Source organism: Monodon monoceros, unplaced genomic scaffold (genome assembly GCF_005190385.1).
Source record: "Monodon monoceros isolate NGI ecotype Baffin Bay Population unplaced genomic scaffold, NGI_Narwhal_1 Super_Scaffold_22, whole genome shotgun sequence".
Taxonomy (NCBI): domain Eukaryota; kingdom Metazoa; phylum Chordata; class Mammalia; order Artiodactyla; family Monodontidae; genus Monodon; species Monodon monoceros.
The window spans coordinates 99,739,401-99,762,486 of NW_021703779.1; the positions used below are offsets into that span (position 1 = coordinate 99,739,401).

Genomic DNA, 23,086 nt, shown 5'->3' on the forward strand with positions numbered 1-23,086 from the left:
GCAGTCTACTGGAAGTTCTAACCAGAGCAATCAGGCAAGGAAAAGAAAGAAAATGCCTACAAATTGGAAAGGAAGTAAAACTATCCCTCTTTACAAATGACATAATCTTATGTACAGAAAATTCTGTATATAGATATAGTCATTATACTTATAATGAATGATCAGATGTGGAATTTCAAAGAGAAATGGAAACTATTTTTAAAAGGAGCCAAATAGAAATTCCCAGAACATATGAAAATTACAATGTCTGGGGAAAAGATTCCCAGATAGATTTTGCATACTCATGAAAGCAGAAGAAAATACCAAATAAATTTGTATAGAGAAGTCAATATAAATGACATACTATAAAGAAAAGAAATTAAAAGATTAACAAATTAAAAAAAAAGAAAATTCTGAAAAATCCCCATTAATCTGTTAGAGCGAATAAATGAATCAATCATAGTTGAAAGATACAAAATCAACACACAAAATCTAGTTGTATCTCTATACACTCAGAATGAACAACCCAAAAAAGGTAATTAAGAAAACACTTCCATTTACAATAGCATCAAAAAGAATGAACTAATTGGAAATAACTTTAACCAAGGGGTTCAAGACTTGCACACTGTAAACTACAAAATATTGCTGAAAGAAATTAAAGAACTAAAAAATTGAAAAGACATCTCATGTTCATGGATTGGAAAACCTAATGTTAAGATGGTGATACTCCCGAAAGTGATCTACAAATTCAGTGCCATCCTTATCAAAATCCCAATGTGTCTTTTTGAAGATATGGAAAAACTGATTGTAAAATTCATACAGAATTTCAAGGGATCTTGAATAGCCTAAACGATCTTGAAAAGGAAGAATAGAATTGGAGGACTCACACTTCTTGATTTCAAACCTTACTACAAAGCTACAGTAATCAGGACAGTGTAGTACTGGCATAAGCATAGACATATAGATCAATGGAATAGAATTGAGAGTCCAGAAATAAGCCCATTCATCTACAGTTAAGTGATTTGCAGAAGGGTGACAAGACCATTCAATGGAGAAAAGAATAGTCTTTTCAACAAATGGTGCTGCGACAACTGGATAGCCACATGCAAAAGAATGAAGTTAGACCCTTATCTCACACAATATGTAAAAATAAACTCAAACTGGATCAAAGGTCTAAATATAAGAGCTAAAACTCTTAGAAGAAAACATAGGGGTAAATCTTCATGATCTTAGATTTGGCAATGGTTTCTTAAATATGACACCAAAAGCACAAGTACCAAAAGAAAAATATCAATAAATTGGACTTCAACAAAAATTTAAAAATTTTATCCAATTTTGTTCTCTTGATAAAGTTAAAAAACAACTCACAGAATGGGAGAATTTTTTTGCAAATCGTATATCTGATAAAGGTGTAGTATCCAGAATATATAAAAAACCCTTTACAACTCAACAACAAAAAAACAAACAGCCCAATTTAAAAATGGGCAAAGAACTTGAATAGACATTTCTCCTAAGAAAATAATACAAATGGCCAATAAGCATATGAAATGATGCTTCACGTCATTAGTCACTAGGGAAATGCAAATCAAAACCGCAGTGAGATACTTCACACCCACTAGGAACATTGTATATAAAAAAAGGAAAATAACAAGTGTTAGCCAGGATGTAGAGATATTGGAACCCTCATATATAGTTGGTGGGAATGTAAAGTGGTGTAGCTGCTGGGGAAAACAATTTGGTGGGTCCTCAAAAAGTTAAGTATAGAATTACCATATGACCCAGCAGTTCCACTTCTAGGTATATACCTAAATGAATTAAAAACAGGTGTTCAAACAAAGACTTGTGTATGAATGTTCACAGCAGCAATAGCCAATGGTGGATAGGACCCAAATGTTCATCAATGGATGAACAGCTAAACTAAACATGGGACATCCATACAATGGAGTATTATTCAGCCATAAAAATGACTGAAGTACTGATCTGTGCTACGACGTGGACCTCAAAAACATTATGCTAAGTGAAAGAAGCCAGACACAGAAGGCCATATATTGTGTGATTACATTTACATGAAGTATCCAGAGTGGGCAAATCCAGAGACAGAAAACAGATTAGTAGTTACCAGGGGCTGAGAGGGAGGAGGAGTGATGAGTGATTAGTGGGCCTGGGGCTTCCTTATGCAGGAACCAAAGCTGTTCTGGAACTGGAGAGCGGTGATGGTTGCACGACACTGTGAATGTACTTAATGCCACTGAGTTGTACACTTCAACATGATGAATCTTATGTTATGTGTATTTTACCATGATAAAAAATGTTATCTAATTCAATCCTTCCACCAGTTCGGACTGTTCCAATTTGTCTGACTTAGTGCTATTGTCGTAGCCTAAATTCACAAATCAGTGAGCATCCTAATTTGGCTTTGAGAGTTTGACGGCCATCTGTCCTGAGCAGAGCCTATGACAGAAGCAAGCATGTCAGCTCCATGACAACAAGGAATGTTAAAGCCTGTGCTTTAACTTTGGTCCTAACCAAATTGTTTTTTTGTTGCCACGTCTAACTGAAGGCTGCTTCTCTCCATAGAATCTTTTAACATCAAAACGGGAGTTTTGCGCTGACTGGACAATTACCTTCATCATAAATTACCTTTCTGTATACTTTTTAGTCCCCAAGGTTAATTGTTCTAAACTCTACTTCACTCTAAAAGCCCTCTCAAGCTCAAAAACAACCAATCAAATTAACCACACAATAGTATGAGAATGGAAGTGTTGATATGAGCAAAATCTGCTGATTTTCCAATTGTTGATGGGTATTTTCTGGTTGGCAAAGCTAGACATATGAAATACACATACCTGCCCTCTCGTGTCAAATGACTTTTCATACGAATATGTGTCTGTCAAACAATACTACACGCCCTAACCTTTGAGATTTGGGCATTGGAATCTGTAGAGGCTTTACTTCCATAAAAATCTCTATTGTTTTCTTCGTGAAATAACTGAAAACATCCACAAACTTTTTTTCAGAAATACTGTCTTCCATTGCTTATAAATTACAGTGCTGATTATTTGGTTTGTAGAATTGGACGGAAAATGTAAACCACCAGGCAAACCAAAAGCAAGAATGGCAGCTCCTTCCCCAGACATCCCCCTAGTATTGAGCTACAGCAGGAATAAAAGCGTCCCCCACAACCTGTGACTTAGGATAGGGCTAGCACTTGCCTTCTTCAATGTCAAGATCGTGTGTGATGAACCCTTCTTCCGTGGGCTCTTCAGTGACTCATCATCAACAGAGATTTCTTCAAAATCCTTAGAGACCGTGTCAGATTGAATAAAAGGTGAGCTGATGCTGGGTTGGCGTGGGCGCCATGGTGGGATCTGTCAAGGAGGAGGATAGAAGGGAAAAGTTAAAACTTGTGTGCCTTCCTCCAAATTACTTGTTGCTTAATGATTGAAGGGCTAAGAACCCAAAGTGAAAACAAGCAAAGGAAAGAATCTCCTACCTCCTTGTCTTCCCTTCCAGTACGTACTCAAACCAAAGACGGATAGCCTTGGTTCACTCTCTGGGTTGCTGCACCCTTTTGCCAGTCCCCAAAGACTGAAACTTCAAATTGCTTGTTTGATCCAAACCAGAATCCTGGTGTTACCTCCTACTGATGCCAACTATAAATCTTGTTTGAGTCTGATCTTTGTTTTGAACTTGGCCCTGTCTTTGGAAGTCCAGATCTTGTGAAGGTGAGTCTTTGAGTTATGACCTGGGCTTCCTATCATTCTATCAGTCCAGGAATTGTCTGGATCAAATCTTGACCGTGTTGGTTGCTTGTCTTAAGCCTGTCAAGATTGATTTTCTGGGATTTTTAGAAAACCTACAGAACTAGTCCTGGTTAGAACTGGTTTTTTACTAGTTTTCTGAAGTGGATAAAGTTGATCGTTTGGGTTTACCTTGAGCTTCAGCAGACTGATTTAGTTGATTCCAGTTTGAAGTTCATGGTACACTTGAATTTGAGGCACCGGTCCCTGCCACGGTCCTCTTGATGTGGATCAGAACACCTGATTTTATCTTTAACAAGTACTGGCTAAGCATGTGCAGTGTACCATACCCATTCTAGGCAGTGAGTCTACAGCAATAAACAAAACAAAATCCTTGTTGTCATGGAGCTGACATGCTTGAACATAGGCTCTGCTCCTGTTCAGGACAGACGGCAGTCAAACTCTCAAAGCCAAAGAAAAGGGGCCACAATGAGTTTCTGCCTGTGGGGTACTCCCAGCCAATGTCTAAGGTGCCCTCTTATTACTACCAGGTCCCACTGGGGGCTCTTGAGGAGAGACCTTGGGGATTAACCATCCCCAAGCCCAACTGCGATAATAATCACTATACTAATGGCAGCTAACTTTTACTGAAGGCTTTACTCTGCTTTAATCTTTATTATTTCCTTCCCCTTGCTAGATTTGGGTTTAGCTTGCTTTACTCTTTCTAGTTCCTTAATCTGGAGAGTTAGGTTATTGATTTGAGATTTTTCTCCCTGCTAGGCAGGGAGTGCTCTCCATAGATGTATTTCATTCAAACCTTACAATTCTTTGAAAGCGTTTGCTCTTGTGGTCTCCATATTACCGATGGGGGAAACCAGGTCTGAGAAATTACATGACTGCCCCTAACTCTCACAGTGGCAGAGCAAGCATCTGAAAAGGTCTGCTTGTCTTTAAGCCTACGTTCTTAACCAATCCGCACTCCTGTCTCCTAACTACGAGGGCCAGGAAGGGGATGTCCCACACTCAAGTTCAGGAAGTTTAAAGGCAACAGCCAGAAGAGGCGGTGTGCCTGCTTCCTTAAGAAGGGCTGCAGAGGGAGAGTCGGGTCTGTGAGCAATAAGAAAAGCTGCTTTGTGCTCTCAGTTTCTTAAATGACTGAATTCAGTTTGATTCAACAATAAGAAGATGCTAATAATCTGCTATTACCTCTTCTTGTCAATTTGTCCTCAAATAAAAAGAACATGAAACATCTTGAAGAGTAATCTAGGCACCCACATTCCTAACACTTCAGATAGGACATCAGGTGAAAATCTGCCAGTAGCATATGCTTGTCAGAGATGAATCCATGTATGTCTAAGTACGCACAGCTGGGGCGGTGAAACTCCGAATGGCTCACGAAATCACTTATGGTTCCTTTGGCCGTTCACTCCTCTCCTACTTAGATAACTGTGGTAATTCTAGAGCTAATACATGTCGATGGGCGCTGACACCCCCTCTCGGGGGGTGGGGGATGCACGCATTTATCAGATCAAAACAAAAAATTGGCTCGGTCTTGGTATTTCTAACAAAACTGTATGCCTGGATTTCCTCTCCCGCAATCTCCCACTTGCTCTGAATGTCACTTAATCCATTAAGAATCCTGCTCCTTCAAGGGACCCAACCATTGGCCAAGTCCGTATTTACCCCAGCTTCTATGCAACACTGCATGTCAGGACCCTTGACTTAATGCTATCAACCACCCCGTCATTTAGGAATGTCACCTTGGCACTTAAGGGAAGTTTCCCGCGCAAGCATCAATCTGGTTGTTGATGACCCAGCTTCTGTTAACGCCCTACTCCACCTTCAGCTCTGTTTCCCAGGGGAGGGACTAAGGGAGCAAACCAAAAGTATGAGGTGTGGGCCCAAACCAGACATTTAAGAAAACTTGTTTTTGGGCTACTGTGGTTTTCCCTGCCCCCTTCATTGTGGGAAGAAATGCCCCTAGAATCTTTTTCTTATCTTTTTTTATTTTAATGGACTATCTCTTCTATAAGAGTCTCTTTGTTTCCGGGACTGAGAGGAGGGAGAGAGGGAGGAGTCCAGGAAACAATGTTCCCCTTTCTGAATGTAAGAAATAACCCCGTGGCATTTGCTCGTGTGTACCTGGATTTTTGCCGATTTTTGCCACTGGATGCCAAGGGAGTATAGCTGTGGAGACAAGTGAAAGCTGGTGTTGATGTTTAAAACTGAAGACCGGAAAGTTCATGGAAGTGACTTTTCCTGCTGTAGTGCGAGAGGCCAACAGTCTGCTGACCTAGGGGCTGCTTTACAACCATAAGATCAGCGCTACTGGTGACCATCTCAGTGTTTGCTTCTCCACCCTTCATGGCTAATGTACCCAGCAGAACTTCCACACACAGTATGAAAACCAGAGCGAGAGATAGGGGGTCTTAAGCAGACCTGTCAGAAATAAGCCCCAGTTACCTCTTGCCAAATGCAAAATAATCAGCTCTCTAGTGGAGAAGAGTCTGACTGAGCAATGGGTAGGGGTAACTGAAGGTAAGAGACTGTTCTACGTTTGTGTTGCATTTTACAGAGACGAAAGATGTACCCTCCTTCCTGTGGAGGCAGGGCCAGAGAAGCTCAACATCTTAAAGACTGGTGTAAGGGAAAGACTATGGGTTTGGAGGTCAACACATCTGGGTCAGAGTTCCAGGTCTACCACTAACTATATGGGACAGCTTGAGCAATTTCTTTAATCTCTCTGAATCTTTATTCAATCCTCACGAGCAACCCTTTGAGGTAGATATTAATATTATACCCAATGTAGATGAGGAAAGGAAGGCTTAGAGAGGTTAAGCAATCAGCCCAAAGTCTCAGAGCCAATAAGTAGCAGAGCAAGGATTCAGGTGTAGGTCTATCTGTCCGACTTTGAACAATTCTCTTCTATTACCTCAGTGATCTTGGTGCCTGCAACCCCGACCCCACTTCTGGGCACAGATTGTGGCATAGCTCCAAACACAGCTCCATGCACACTACCAGTCGAAGCTCTAGGCAGAGTTCTAAAAATATGAGATCTCTGTGGAAGAAAGAAAAAACATGGGGGTTGGAATGTCTGCACATTAACAGTGGAATGTCACTGTCATAATACTTAAAGCATTCTTGGGGTGTGTAAAGAGAAGTGAATATGGTGATACCAGCCAACACTGTGTGTCGGGCACTAGGTAAGCACATCATGTATTTATTTGTTCTCTCATCAATGTTTACAACAGTGGGGTAGAATCAGCTGAGAAGCAGGTCCAAATTCCTCCCTCCTTGTTTTTTGACGGGAGGGGAGTCGGGAATGGAAGATGAGTTGTCCAATTAGGCACTGATGCTCGAGTTCACTGTTACCTGAAGCAGTCTGCCTCTCTGGACCTTTGGAGAGCGGCATATTCTGCTTCCTGATCTTTCAGACTCAGACTTCAACATGAAGATGCTGTCGTGGGACAGGGCTTTGTTCCCCATGCTGCTCTTGGCCCTGGACAGGAAGGAAAAAGTCTTATGAAAGCAGCCAAGGGAACCAAAGGAACCAAAGACACATGTATCGATATGTCTATAATATGGCCTACCATAGACACCTCAGAAGCATATGTGCTGACACAGAAAGTTGTCCGTGAGATATAGAGTGAACAAAATAAAGAATAGTAGGGTCCTATTTAATACATATACATATATTACATACATATGTAGTTTGTGTTCATAGAGAAAAGCCTGGAAGGATATCCACCATATTGTTAGTGGTGGTTCCCTCTGAGGAATGGCACTAGGAACAGGAGGGGTATTTTCATTTTATACTCTATGTACTTCTGCATAATTTTGATTTTTTTAAATGATCAACATGTATCTTTTTTATATAATAGCTTTACTTTTACTGAGATATAGTTTACCTATCATACAATTCACCATTGAAAGTATACAGTTCCGTAGTGGCAACACTGAGGAAGGGGAGGGAAGACCCTGAATCTTGCTATTATTAAGATGAGAGCTATAAAAGATCTTTCACACCCAATTTGTCTCTAGTGTTTTTGTTTTGATGAAAAATATCACATATGTGGGCTTCCCTGGTGGCGCAGTGGTTGAGAGTCCGCCTGCCGATGCAGGGGACGCGGGTTCGTGCCCCGGTCCGGGAAGATCCCACATGCCGTGGAGTGGCTGGGCCCGTGAGCCATTGCCGCTGAGCCTGCGCGTCCGGAGCCTGTGCTCCGCAACGGGAGAGGCCTCAACAGTGAGAGGCCCGCGTACCGCAAAAAAAAAAAAAAAAAAAAAAAATATATGTGCCCAGATGCTGGATACTTTCATTCACCAGGTCTTTTCCTCTTTCACACAAGGGTTCTGCAATATATTTGTCCTATTTTCAAAGTCATCTTATGCACCCACCCTACCCACCTCCAGCTTGCTAAACCCAGATGGAAACACCTTCTGATTGGGAATGGAACCAGGTTGATAAGAATTACGTTAGGACAAATCAGGGGAAAGTTAGAAGCAAATGAAAGGCTAAAGGCACAAGACACTCCTTTGGGGATGTGGGAATATATTTCACCTTTTAAACTTTTCAACCAAAGACATCACAAGAAAAGAAAACTACAAACCAATATATCTTATGAATATAGATGCAAAAATCGTCAATAAAATACTAGCCATCTGAATCCAGCAACATATAAAAAGAATTATACACTATGACCAAGTAGGACTTGCAAGGAATGCAAGGTTGCTTTAATATATGAAAACCAATTAATGTAATATACAATATCAATAGAATAAAAAGAAGAAACCACGTACATGGTCACTTCAATAGATGCAGAAAAAGCATTTGTAGAATCCAACATTTTTTCATGAAAAATACACTCAACCTTGACAGAGAACATCTGTGAGAAACATACAGCTAATATTATAATGATGAAAGACTGGATGCTTTCTCCCTCAGATCAAGAACAAGACAAGGATGTCTGCTCTCACCACTTCTAGTCTGCATTGTACTGGGTTCTAGCCAGGGAAATTAGGTAAAAAAATGAAATAAAAGGCATCCGTACTGGACAGGGAGAAGTGAAATTATCTCTAATCACGGATGACATAATCTTGTGTATAAAACTCCTAAGGAACCCATTAAAAACTACTAGAACTAATCAATGAGTTCAGCAAGGTTGCAGGATACAAGACCAATATACAAAAATTGATTATATTTCTATATACTTGCAATGAACAATCCAAAAGTGAAATTTAGAAAACACTTCCACTTACAATACCACCAAAAAGAATGAAATATGGATGGACCTAGAGATTATTATGCTAAGTGAAATAAATCAGACAGAGAAAGACAAATACCGTATGATCTCACTTATACGTGGAATCTATAAAACAAAACAAGACAAAACAGAAACAGACTTATAGAAACAGAGAGCAAACTAGTGGTTGCCAGAGAGGACGGGAGGTGGGGGGCTGGGCTAAATAGGTGAAGGGGATTAAGAGACACAAACTCCCAGGTATAAAATAAATGTCACGGGGATGTACTATGCAACATAAGGAATATAGTCAATAATACTGTAATAATTTTGTGTGGTGACAGATGGCTACTAAACTTCTCACGGTGATCCTTTCGTAATGTATTCGATCGACTCAGTATGTTGCACAGCTGAAACTAACATAATATTGTGTGTCAACTATACTTCAATTTAAAATTTTTTATAAAAAAGAATAAAATAGGAATAAATTTAACAAAAGCTGTGTAAAACTTATACTCTGAAAACTATAAAACACTGATGAAAGGAATTAAAGAAGACCTAAATAAATGGAAAGACAACCTATGTTCACAAATTGGAAGACAATCTTGTCAAGAGGGCAATACTCCACAAATTGATCTACAGATTTAATGCAATCTCTTTAGAAATTTCAGCTGCCTTAAATTTTTTTTTGCAGTAATGGACAAGCTGATCTTAAAATTCAAAGCGAAGTGCTAGGGACCACAAATAGCCAAAACAATCTTGAAAACGATGCATAAAGTTGGAGGACTCACACTTGCCAATTTTAAACTTACTACAAAGCAACAGTAATCAAGACAGTGTAGTACTGGCATGATAGACATACAGATCAATGAAATAGAAGGGAGATTCCAGAAATGAACCTATTAATCTATGGTTAACTGATTTGCAAGAAGGCTGCCAAGACCATTCAATTGGGAAAGAATAGTTTTTTTAATAAATGGTGCTGGGACAACTGGATAGCCGCATGCAAGAGAATGAAGTTAGGCCCTTATTTCATACCATATATAAAAATTAACTCCAAATGGGTCAAAGACTGAAATATAAAAGCCAGAACTCTTAGAAGAAATCATAGGGGTATATCTTCATAACCTGGATTTGGCAACGGATTCTTAGACATGACACCAAAAACTTAAGCAACAAAAGGAAAAAAAACAGATAAATAGATTTCATCAAAATTACAACCTTTTGTACTTCAAAAGACAACCCACATAATGGGAGAAAAACTGTATACCTGATAAGGGACTTGTATCTATAATATACAAGAAACTCTTACAATTCAATAATAAAAATAAAAAAGAATGAAATTTTGCCATTTGCAGCAACATGAATGGACTTGGAGGACATTATGCTAAGTGAAATAAGTCAGACAGAAAAAGACAAGTACTGTATGATAGCACTTATATGTGGAATCTAGAAACTACAACAAACTAGTGAATAAAACAAAAAAGAAGGAGACTCACAGATATAGAGAACAAGCTAGTTGTTACCAGTGGGAAGAGGGAAGATGGAAGGGCAATATAGGGGTAAGGGGGGAAAAGGATTACTATGGGATTATATGAAATCATGTGTGTGAAACTTTTGAAAATTGTAAAGCACAATAGAATTTAAAGAATCTTTCATTCAAAAAATAAAAATACAGATAACCTAATTAAAAATGGACAAAGCATCTCAATAAACATTCCTCCAAAGAAGGCATACAAATAGCTAACAAACCCATGAAAAGATGCTCAACATCATTAGTCAGCAGGGAAATACAAATTCCAACTATAATGAAATGCCACGTCATACCCACTAGAATGGCTAGAAACAAAACTAAGATAACAAGTATTGGCAAGGTTGTAGAGAAATTGGAAACCCCATACACTGCTGGTGGGAATGTAAAAGAATTCAGGCACTTTGGAAAACAGTCTGGTGGTTCCTTGAAAAATTAAACATTAACTTACCATGTGACCCAGCAACCTCACTCCTAGGTATAGACCCAAGAGAAATAACAATATATCTATCCAAAAACTTAGACACAAATCTCCACAGCAGCATGCTTCATAATAGCCAAAAGGTGGAAATAACCCAATATATGTCAATTGATGAGTGCATAAAGTGTAATATATCCAGGCAGTGGAATACAATTCAATTTTTAAAGGAATAAAGTACTGATACATGTTACAACATGGATGACTCTTGAAGACACGCTAAGGGAATCAAGCCAGTCACAAAAGACCATATATTGTATGATTCCATATATATGAAATATCCAGAATAAGCAAATTTACAGAGGCAGAAAGTAGATAAGTGGCCACCTATGATTGGACTGGGGTTAGGCAGGAATGGAGATTGACTGCTAATGGGTACAGGGGTTCTTTTAGGGAGGGATGAAAATGTTGTTAAAGTAATTTTTAATACTTCAAATACTTTTTTTCCATTTATTACCTTTCTTACCAAATTATACATGTAGGTTGGCATTTTTAAAAAGAATCTGTAAATGGTAACTAGAGTAGCAGCTCAGGCAGTGTAGGGCTAGCACCCACCTTGTCATTGTTAGCCTGCCTGGCTGAGGGATGAGCACATGGGATATTTGATTGTGACACACTCCGAGGACAATGTGGTGTTCTAGGGATTAAAATGGCACCCACGCTAAGATGGCTTGTGGGCCAGCAGGGAGGAGAGGAGGCAGATGTCTGCCACTTTGTAGTAAAGTCCTACCCACATTTTCCCTAAAACTCTCCTACCCAGCTGGCCCTGGTGGTGAAGGCAAGGTTCTCTGCTTTATGAAAATAGCAGAAAATTAACGTGACTCTAGAGGAACACAATGGAGTTGTTTCTGATGCAGCACTGGGAGAGCATCTCTACACGTTCGCTCATTATGCACACATACACACTTCCATTCACTGCTTCTCTATGACCTGCTGGCTCAAATCAGGCTTGAGACCAGTGTAGGATCTGTGACTACTCCACCTCCCCTGCTTTGTGCAGAAAAACTGCAAGGAAATCTTAGGCCATAAGTGGGCTTAGAAACTCTGTCATTTCCATGCCGTGCGTCAGCCAGAGTATAACCATTGCACTGGCTCTCTAGTGTCAAGCCCTCCCTGATCAAAGGATTACATTAGCACCAGCTGTGGTCAGGTCTGTCGGAAACCAAACCTCCTGTCCACTCCCTGGAGGCAAAGAAAACACATCCCAAATCTAAATAAAATCTTGGTCTTAATTAAAGGCAATAAAGTGTAGTACACCAGCACCCACGAAAGAATCAAATAGAGGAATGGGATTTGTCCGTTCTATCAGATACAGCTTAAAACACGCTTGGAAATAGATACTGGACCTATTGTACAGCACAGGAGAGGGCTGGCCATAAGTTTTGTTATGATTGATCGCTTCAATGGATCGCTTCAACGGATCGCTTCAAGCTGATCTCCCTAACTCCCGAGTGATATTCTCCAGGGTTTCTCCCCTAGCAATTAAGCAAGAGGTTCGGGTCAGGGGTGAACTTCAGGCCTCCTAAGGTATATTCTTAATTAATTTACGCTCCTTGCAAAAAAAAAAAAAGACCAATCTCAGGTCCTTAGAAAAACACCCTTCCTCACGTATGAACTAGTTCATGCACTTATACCCACTCCCTCTCACTCTCCCTTCCTCCCTTCCCCGCCCCAGAGGCGCACATGCACACACCTTCTTAGTCTGGAGAATACATCAGACTAAGTGGACCATTTTGGAGGGAGAGGCACAGGTAAAAAGGGGCAAGGTAGAACTTCAGTAGAGACAGCCCTTGCCAATTTGTAGAGACAAATCAGAATAAACCCAAACTTCCCTCTCCCACCTCACCCTCTGGGTTTTTTTTAGGGCTAGTCTCAAGTTTTCCTTAGACCTCTAATGCAATGGTCTATAATGGTATGATTTGTGAGGTATGAGGCAAGCCCCTTTGCAAAACCATCTCCCTTGCTAGTAAAGCTATCTGAAATACCTCACATTCAATGCACTCATTAAGGTCCTTTTTAAGGAGACCTACGTGCTGTGAGTGGGCAGTATAACATGTCCGCTAACTATCCCATTACCTCCAAGTAAAGCCTTGAGGGAATGGGTAGCAGTACACGTGAGCTCTGTAGGGAGTCCAGATAAGTCTGGAATTTAAGGCCAGGGGAACAGACCCAAGTGGAACTCCATAGACAGGAATCCAATTGACCCAGGAACAGCTGCAGGTACTGGGTGTCCAGATTTTCCACAATAAGATGTGGAAGTTGAGGCTTCAAAGATGAAAATTTGAATAGGAGTGGCAATGTTGGCTGAGAAACAGTCTTCCCCATACCTTCTGTGACCAGTTACAGCATTTACCCCAGTCTCCTGGGATGGAGCGAGAAATGAATTTGGGTTCTTTGCTTGCTTGCTTTTTTGTTTTTACATTAACACAGTGATTTCATCCTTATGCCCCAACCCAGCTAGATGGCTTCACTATCTAAGACTTTAATCACACATTAGGAGATCTGGGGTCTGAGGGCTGGGCAAGCAAACCAGCTCAAGCTTCCTAAACGACGGAGGCCATCCTTACCTTATGAAACAGAGTCCTCTGGCTCCTAACTAATGGTAGGCCCCTACATCTCATTGTAGCTGTGACTGCGCAGGTTGCCCTGATCTACCCGCACCCTCTCACGCAGCACTCCTGGGGGAGGGGGTATGCATTTGTCATACTCCATGCAACCCACTGAGCTGTGCAGCCCAGACGGCAAACATGTATATATATATATATATGTGTATATATATATATATATATATATATATATACACACGCGTACAGGGAAAGGCCTCCAGGCCCAGCTCCCACAGGCAGGGAGGCCAAGAGTCCCTGGGACCAAAGGCCCATTGGAGACTTGGCTGCCAAAGGGGGACCTGGATCTAGCTACCTGCCCCTTGCCCCGCCCCCCCCCCCCGCCCCCCCTGAGCTTACCTAGGCTTGGTTTGTCGACCTTCCCAAACTGGCTTCACAGAAGAGATGTTAGTACTATCACTGGACAAGTTTGGTTTGAGCATCCTCTTTCCCTGGGCATCTTCAGGCTCTTTTTTCTTCTTCTTCCCAAAAAGTCTCCTGAAGCCTTTAAATTTGGATTTCTCCTTTCCTGGAAGTTAGAATTGAAAGTGAGGCAGAGTTTGATGGTGGAAGGGAAGACAGGAGAGGAAACGGCCTTCATTGCAGGAATGAGGAGTATGATCCCAGAGGCCCTCCAGGTCTCAGTCCTCATCCCCAGTGCCCACAGCACCATTCATCCGGTTTGTTCTCTTCTTAGTAACTCACTAACAAAGTAGCTGAGTTTCTGGTGAAAGCAGAAGCTCAGATCCCAGCTTGTGGCCTCTGGGCAGCCTCTATTCTGGCTCAACTCACCATGCATTCACTTGCCACTCAATTTCAACTATTAACACACACCTCTTTCCTGGCCCTAAGAAGTTCATTCACATGCAGCAATTCTTGAGCCAACATAAGCACTTGGTACCCCGGTCGCTGGAGTCATGGTGATCCAGTTGGGGGGCGAAGCTTCCACATGTGACAAACTCTTCAGGACCCTTGGAAATCCCTGTGGGAGTTGGTACTGCCCAACCTGTGTGCTGAAAGGATGCAGACCCAAGGAGTGAGTGCAGTGGGGTTGGTGCAGTCAGGGTAGATGTCCTCAAGGAAAGGATTTATGAGCAAGGGAGAGGGCTGGGAATGGGGAAGAAAGGGCTGCTGGGCAAAGAAGCTCCCTGTGCAAAGGACATGACAAAATCACCTACCAAAGAGTTTTGCAAGGGAGGATGTGTGTGAGTGTGTGTGTGTGTGTGTGTATTATGTGCATTGTGTATGTTCTTCAATTATTACTGATTGGTTCAGATTATCTACAGTGCTGGTACCCTCTGCAGCAGTGAGGAATGTGAGCTTTAAATGCTCCTCAGGCTTTGTTTGGGCTTTCTTGAGCTTCCTAGTAAACACATATATCTTTATCAGGGCTCAGTAGAAGAGGGGAAAAGGCAGGGGAGTTTGCACTGCATTCTTCAGAGGCAAGGAACCAACTCTTACCGCTTCGCATGCAATAATTTACCAACTCAGGTGTCTCATTCCAATTTCCAACAGCCTGGTCTCTGGAAGGGCTCTTGTCAGCACAGCAATGCTGCAGCGGCAGTGAAGGGCCCAGCCAAGGGAATTGCCGACAAGGCTGCCATTAGAAAGACTTAGTGGTGTGACGGAACGCACCACCGAAGAGTCAGAAAACTCTGGAATCCCGGGCTTGGCTCTGCTATCGATTAGCTCTGTGACCTCGGGTAAGTCACTCAACCTCTCTGGGGCTCAGCTGGAAAATGAGGGGATCGCGCTGATCAGCATCTCCCAGAGTACGTTCAGAGGGATACTCATAGGTCTGTTGCATGAAAAGGGGGTCTGCAGTCTCGTCAATCTGGGAAATGCTGATTAAACAGAGTTTAAGGGTGTGCTTTGCAACAAGACTCTTCTGAAACTTCAGCATGCCTATGTGTATGGTAAAGCGCCAAGAAACGGGGTAACGGTGTTGTCTCTCCAACGCATGTATGCAGAATGTCTGGCAAAACACACTTTGGGAAATGCTGAAGTAGCGCTCCTTCTAGCGCTGAATGCTATGGCCAGTTTGTGTACTGATTAATCCTAGCCCTGCCTATTCGAAAGGTTTCTAAACTTCAAGGCCTGCCTTAAGTCCAGTTTCCCACCATCACTACAATTCATGCTCCTCTCTGTACACCTAAAACTTGACTGTCGGCACCACAAGTTTTGCATCTGAATGTTCTCTAGTCTGCGCATTCATTCATTCATTCATCTATTCAATGAACGTTTATTAAGGTCAAGCACTTACGATGTTTTGGGTATCAGTGAGAAAGGAATAAGATACGGTTCTACGTCTTAGCTACTGTCCCCCACATCTAGGCTGTAGGCGGGGCCTCTTTAGCATCCTCTTTAGCAACTAGCACAGTGCAAAGCACGCTGTGACACTCGAGAGACAACTGAGTCCATTGAGGGGTGCAGAGGACCAACACAGCTTGTCACTTCCCTTAAATTGAGAACACTGAGCAGAGCCATCCTTAAGCATCCCATAATTTATACACTGGCCCTTATTGGGGTTGATATAAATGATAAATAATGTGGTAAAGAGCTTGGCATAAGATCTGGCATGTAGTAAATGCTAATAAATGTGAGATAAAATTAGGGAATCAATAATTGTCTATTAAGACCAGGTTCAATTCTATCTGTAGAATTGATCTATCAATTCTATCCATCTACTCTATCTATCTAGCGATAAGGGGAAGAACCCCATATCTATAACTCAATAGTGAACTCTAAAATATACATGATTAGAAGCAGAAGCCAGCACGGCTTGGGGCAATACAAGAAGATGGTAGGCCTGTGTGCTTGGTAATCGTTGCTTAAGTAACTTCAGTTTTGAATGATTTGAGGAATTTCTCATCTACTAGGATGTACCTATATAGATAGGGTCATGGTTAGGATAAACTTGGCAATTCTACCTTGAGATAGAATAAAGAGCAAAGGTACAATAGGAAACATGTTTTCCCAAGCTTCCTTCTTCAATTTTTTAAGGACAAAATTAAACTAATTTCTATGATAATAAATTATTTAAAATGATATTTGACCTCATAGAACCACTGTGAGGATTCAACGTGAAAGTGCTGAAAAGTGTACAGGATGGAGTAGGCTGGCTCTAAAGTAATCTATATTTTGCTCTCCAGCCTTCCTTCTTAATCTTCCCACCCCCAAAGGGTTTCTAAAATCCATGAAATAGTGAGATTTTTATGTAAAGTCCTGATTACTATACTAATTACTATAATCAGTTTTTTTGCTGAGATGTATTTACCAACTGGATCTCTGGGGAAAATGCCCTTATTTGTAGTATCTGCCTACTTCTGTGGTGTAAATCCTCCCATCACGGTCAATTTCAAGCTACTAACATGACATTTAGGGAGAAATGTGCACAGTCTCCCAAGCCAGTGTAAGGTAGCTCCAACACACCACTAAATAACTCCTGCCCAGTGAGGATGAACTGGGCAGTGTCCCCTCACAAACGGGAAGGAGCCTTTGCAGGCACTGCCATTTTTCAAACAGAAGGAATGACGTTTATTGATTCTTAACAGACGGATCTCCTTCTGGCCTTCTGAAACGAGAACATCCCAGAATGGAAGGGAGGAGGGCAAAGCTAGACGATTTGGAGTTGCAAACCTGCTTCTCACAAACCAGCAAAGACAGAGGGGACAGAATCAGTAGGTGACACAATCTACAAACACTCAAGAACTGAATAAAAACACTTCTAATAAACTTTTCAGGTTGTAAAACTGAATGTACCAAACATAGTCATTGTATGAGCAAACCAAATTATGCATTAACACATTTTTATGTTCCTAAATTAACCAAATGACTAGTGACTATAGAACTGTAAAAGGTGTTAAAAATTAAGTATGCGTATATTCCAATGTTTCCCCAGTCTTCCGTTTTTTGCTCGGCAGAAACAACTTATTTTCCCACGAGGATTTAAAATACCTTAAGCAATGCATGTTTCTTTCAGCCTTGGCCACTAGGAGGCAAAGAATGTTTCCTTTCCTCCCTCGGGGGTAGCTCTGGGTATAGTGGTGGTATAGCTTCGATGGTAGGGAGTTGGGGAGACACCAAGAGGTGGGGTGGGCTGCCCATTGATCTGGGGCCGTGACTTGAAAATTGGACATAGCCTTACTAAGCAACCCATTGCCAGACATCCAGCTCAGCTGCAAGAGTCCAAGTCTTCAGCCTGCTCTGGCTTAGGAGAGCTCTCCATCCCCGACAGCATCAGACCCCGTGTATGGAGACCCTGGGAGTGAGATACAAATCTGGGAACCGTCCACGTGCTATGTTACTTTCGAAACCCTAATGGAATCCGAGACACTTGCCATATATTCACTGGTGTAAATTGGCCTTTCAAACTTTCTTTTGCAAAGGGGTGCCTTTAAATTGCCAGCAGCTGGGGCTTCCCTGGTGGCACAGTGGTTGAGAGTCCGCCTGCCAATACAGGGGACACGGGTTCGATCCCTGGTCCGGGAAGATCCCACGTGCAACTAAGCCCGTGTGCCACAACTACTGAGCCTGCGCTTTAGAGCCCACGTGCCACAACTACTGAAGCTCGTGCGCCTAGAGCCCGTGCTCCGCAACAAGAGAAGCCACCGCCATGAGAAGCCTGCACACCACAACGAAGAGTAGCCCCCGCTCGCCGCAACTAGAGAAAGACCGCGTGCAGCAACGAAGACCCAACACAGCCAAAAATAAATAGATAGATAAATAAATAAATAAATTTATTTTTTAAAATATATTGCCAGCAGCTGAGCCCTGTGTGGGCTGGTTTCCAAAGTTGCTGAAAGTGTAAAGGGTAGATAGACCTAGACAGCAGGTTTGGGTCAAAACCCACATTTGTATCCAGCAATGTCTATGGAGGTCACCTATACACTGGGTAACTTATGCCACCACAAGGCACAGCAGTGGTGGTCAGTGAGCTGACAGCTGTTTGGACTTCTGTAACAAAGCCATTGACTTCCCTGTCCAAGCCCAAGGACTACATATCCCCAAACAGGCAGTAGCTTTCAACATCCTCATCCACCGAGGGCCTGCAGTGCGTCACATACCAGAAAACAGCCCATGGAAGCAGTCCTCTCCCGTTCCCCCGACAAGAACACGCTTAAATCCAATGAAGAGATCATTGCTTTGGGTTGTATATTTGCTTATTTACCATGCACACAGGCAGCCCTTCTGGGTTGCACTTGAGCTTTCAAAATGCATCGCGCATAATGGTGACCTTGTTCTCTTGTGTTGCTGCTTGGAAAGAAGACTCTTCTAACCAGCCTTTCTTCCCTTCAACCTCCCAACAGCACCTTATTCTCTGGCTGGCAATGACTAATACTAAACATGTACCCAAATGCTTGGTCTCTGTAAGAAAAACATCTTGGGAACAGAGAAAGGGCATTTCCTTACCTCCACCCTTTATCAAGATGCAGTGCATTGACACCTTTTTCTCTAGGCACCTGTCTAGCTCATATCCAGAAAGATAGATCAGTTCATTTGGCAGTTGGGGTTGCCTTGGTGAGGAGGCCTATCATTCATTTATTTATTCATTCATTCACTACAAACTTTTGAGTGTCTAATCACTCTCTCTGAGACCCAATACTGAACAATGGTGACACAGAGATGAAGAGCCTCCAGGAAGCCACAAGAATGTTCCCCTCTCTCTGTCCTTCCAGACCAAGTCTTCTGCACCACACTAAGAAAACTCAGCAAACATTGAAGAACGACCCAGTGAACTGTTAAATTCAGTTCTGCCTTTAAATGCAATGGCTCATCATGTCTTATGGTTCCTCCCCTTCCCCCCACCTTTTTCCAGTGTCAATAAAGCGTATCATTGTTTAGTGACCTTTGCCTCTCTATTACCCCACTCATGGTCTCCTATCATTCACAGGTGGCACCATAATTTATGCAATGGATAGGTTTTGCAAAAGAAATTTTTGTAAATTGATTCCCATTTAACAGAAGCCTATGGTGGCTTCTTTGTTACTATCCCCCCTTGACTCCTCAAATCACAAATTTATCTGTTGGTTAAGTCTGGATTCCTATCTACAGCAAAACCTCAGTTGAATCTCTCAGATCCTGGCCTGCTCTGATTTTTTTTTTTTTCTGATTAAGCAGAAATTCTTCTCATGCCTTAGTAAATGGAACCTGCTAACCATCCCCAGAGAAGATTGCAGGGCCTAGACAAAACTCTTTTGACTATCAGAGTTTGAGATGAAAGAGAAGAGATTAGAAGATGGAAAACTAAATATGGATTGAGTCTAGTGTCATGAGAAATTTGATATGAACTTGTTTTCTGTAACTTGATTCTTTTTCTAGGGGTTAAACACATTAAACAAATCTAGTTCTAGTTACCAAGATTTTATTGGGTTACTTACCCTCATCACTGGCCTCCAGAACTTCCATACTGCCAGAAATTTCACTTAGTGATTCAGCTATAGTTCAATCACTAAAATAAAATATAGAGGAAAAAACAAAAAATCATTTACTATCTAGGATATAATACAATCATTTTACCCTACTCCTTATCCTCCAGTTAGATTCTTAAACCATGCAAGAAAAGGTATACAAAGGGAATTGCCATTAGAGAGAATTATTCTTCCTTAAAAAAGATAATGGGGCTTCCCTGGTGGCGCAGTGGTTGGGAGTCCGCCTGCCGATGCAGGGGACGCAGGTTCGTGCCCCGGTCCGGGAAGATCCCACACGCCGCAGAGCGGCTGGGCCCGTGAGCCATTGCCGCTGGGCCTGTGGGTCCGGAGCCTGTGCTCCGCAACGGGAGAGGCCACAACAGTGAGAGGCCCAGGTACCGCAAAAAAAAAAAAAAAAAAAAAAAAGACAATGATTCCACATATATGAAATGTCCAGGATAGGCAGACACATAGACACAGAAAGTGTCTTGCTTAGGGCTAGAGGGACGAGGGTGTATTTTTGAGTGATAGAGTACAGGGTTTCTTTTTGAGGTGATGACAATGTTCTAAAATTAATTGTGGTGATGGTTGCACAAATCTTTGAATATATTAAAAAGCAGTGACTTGTACACTTTAAATGGGTGAATTGTATAATATGTGAATTATAGCTCAATAAAGCTGTTACCAAAATATAAAAGGCAAATGTACAAAACCTGATCTATTGCTTTGTGTTGGGGCCCATTACATTTGGAGGTCTGTTACTATTCATGGGTGTGCCCAGGCAGACAAAATTGTAGAGATAAGCCATAAAGAAAAAAACTGAGATAGTTGACTACATAAAAATTTTTAACTTTTGGCCAAAAAGAGTAAAGAGTTTACAAAAGAATAACAAACTAGGAAGCAATACTTACAACAAATATAGATAAAGGTGCCAATTTTCTTAATTTGTCAAGAGTGCATATAAACCAATAAATGACAAACAACTGGATATAAAATGGGGCAAAGGATACAACAGGAAGTTTATAGAAAAAGAAATACGTAAAGAAAAGCTCAGTCCTACTCATAATTAAAGAAATGTAAATCAAAGTATCGAGTTAACATTTTTACCTATCAGATTGTCCAAAAGTTTTAATTTTGATGATATTCCATGCTGACAAGGATGAGAAAAGTGGACACGCTCATACATTATGAAGTGTAAATTGCTCTCCGAAGAACAATTTCACAGTATCAAAAGTTAAAAATACACATACCTTTTGATCCAGTAGCATCACCACTAGAACTTCACCCTGTAGCTATACTCACACTTGTACACAAAAATATATACACAAGAATGTTTATCACAGCATTGTTTTAAGCAGTCCAAAGTGGGAAACAACCAAAGTGACCATCAAAAGGATAATCCTCCCATGACTCTGATTCTATATCACGGGAGAATTATCTGTCCCTGGGCTCCTTTCCATTAGTGCAGATAATCAATTGAGAGCCTACTGTACATTTTCAGTCTAGCCTTCTAGCCAGGGAAGCATGTCAGTTGATAATCAAACCTTTATAAATCAATGCTGACATTTTTGATGGGAGTTTGTGGGTGGAAGGGAGGGGGGATCTGATCAGCAGAGCCAGAGAAAAGAGCAAGAATGCTGCGGAGAGGCAAGCAGAGACTGCCCTCATCATAGCTCACCTTGGGGTCTTGATGTGTCTGACTCAAGTACCATCAAGTTGGATTAAGTAGATTCTGGAGCCCCCCTCCCTACACTAGATCTGTCCTGCTCCCAGAAACAGTCAAGCTGCCATTGCTGTTTCATGGATGGGCTCCAGGCCCATCGTGTGCTGCGCTCTAGCCGTTAAGCCCCTGATACTTCTCTGGAGCTAGAGAGGGGTGACCACAGGCTCTGAGGTTAAGGTGAATTTGAGACGTCACCCACTGAGAGTGACTGAGGCCTTTGGAAAGCAAAAGCTTCCAAACCACAGGGAGAGCTGACAGGGTCCTGGTGTCAAGATGGCTTGAGACCCTCTCACTGAGAAGTCCTATGGTTCCCCACAGTGTACGTTCATTCTCGCTGCAATGAGGAATAAACCTAGCTTGTTCAACAGCAGGTGTGTTGCAGGTGGGCTTTGGCTGAAAGGTATCGATACTTTATTCAAGTCACTCAAACTCTATGAGCCAATATCATAATTCTACCTGAAGATGACAACCCCAGGCCCACACAGTGCTCACTAATTACCACACACACATACACACACACATACACAAGTTCCATCTGGAGATCTGGACAGAGCAAAGGGGTAGGGAAATTCAGAAGGCCCTCAGAAATTCAGCGGGAGAACAGGAGAATTCCTTGAGCCAGGAACAATTCACATCACTGGCGAGTCCCTGGGCCATCTTAATAAACATGGCAGCACCCCAGCCCCTGCCACTAAGAAACGCTTCTTAGACACTGGGGAAATAAACTACCTCTGAGCTTTAGAGAAGCCCATGGAAAAGAAGCCCATTTTCCAAAATGCCAGGCCACAGCAGGCTAACGTTGCCCCTGACCCACCACTGTCAGGGGCAGAAGAAGAAAGGGGAATGATAACCAAAGAGAAAAATATGAAAGACAAAGGGAGAACAAAGAAAGAGGGCATCATGGCGGCATCTGCATCCCTGGAGTGCTAATAGAATCATTGGATCTAACTAACTTTTGAGTTTAAACTGTCTCAAATTCTTTCTGGCATACTTACCCTGTATCCCGGACTGCAGGCCCTGAGGACAGTAGAACCATCAGCTGAGCTAGCTCCTCTTCCAAACAAACCAACAACCACAACAAAACATATAAACCTCCCCTTGATTCGAAATCCTCTTCCTGTTACCACCCATTTCTCTGCCTCTCTTTAAAGCCAAACTCTGAAAGGTTATCTATACTTACTACCTTTATGTCTTCACTTCTTATTCTTTTGCACTCTCTCCAACAGGCCTTCCAAATCCAACTGCTTCCAAACTGCTCCACTAAAACTGCTCTCGTTCAATCCACCCATCTGTTACTTGACCTCCCAGCAGCATGTGACACTCCCTCTTTTTTGAATAATGTTATCACTTGCCTTTCTGAACATCACACTCCCTTCATTTTC

At 41.9% G+C, this 23,086-nt stretch overlaps 1 protein-coding gene across 1 annotated transcript in view; it reads right to left on the minus strand.

The window, feature by feature from the left end:
- KIAA1210 (KIAA1210 ortholog) overlaps positions 1 to 19,979 on the minus strand; it is a 33,399-nt gene extending 13,420 nt beyond the window's left edge. Inside the window, exons 1-6 of the mRNA XM_029240222.1 lie at positions 19,952 to 19,979; positions 15,348 to 15,476; positions 13,932 to 14,100; positions 7,092 to 7,218; positions 6,652 to 6,777; positions 3,192 to 3,347 (exon numbers count right to left, since the gene is read on the minus strand). Of these exons, the coding sequence (XP_029096055.1) occupies positions 3,192 to 3,347; positions 6,652 to 6,777; positions 7,092 to 7,218; positions 13,932 to 14,100; positions 15,348 to 15,476; positions 19,952 to 19,979 (735 nt within the window). The remainder of the gene's footprint in view (positions 1 to 3,191; positions 3,348 to 6,651; positions 6,778 to 7,091; positions 7,219 to 13,931; positions 14,101 to 15,347; positions 15,477 to 19,951) is intronic.
- Positions 19,980 to 23,086: the final 3,107 nt, after the last annotated feature.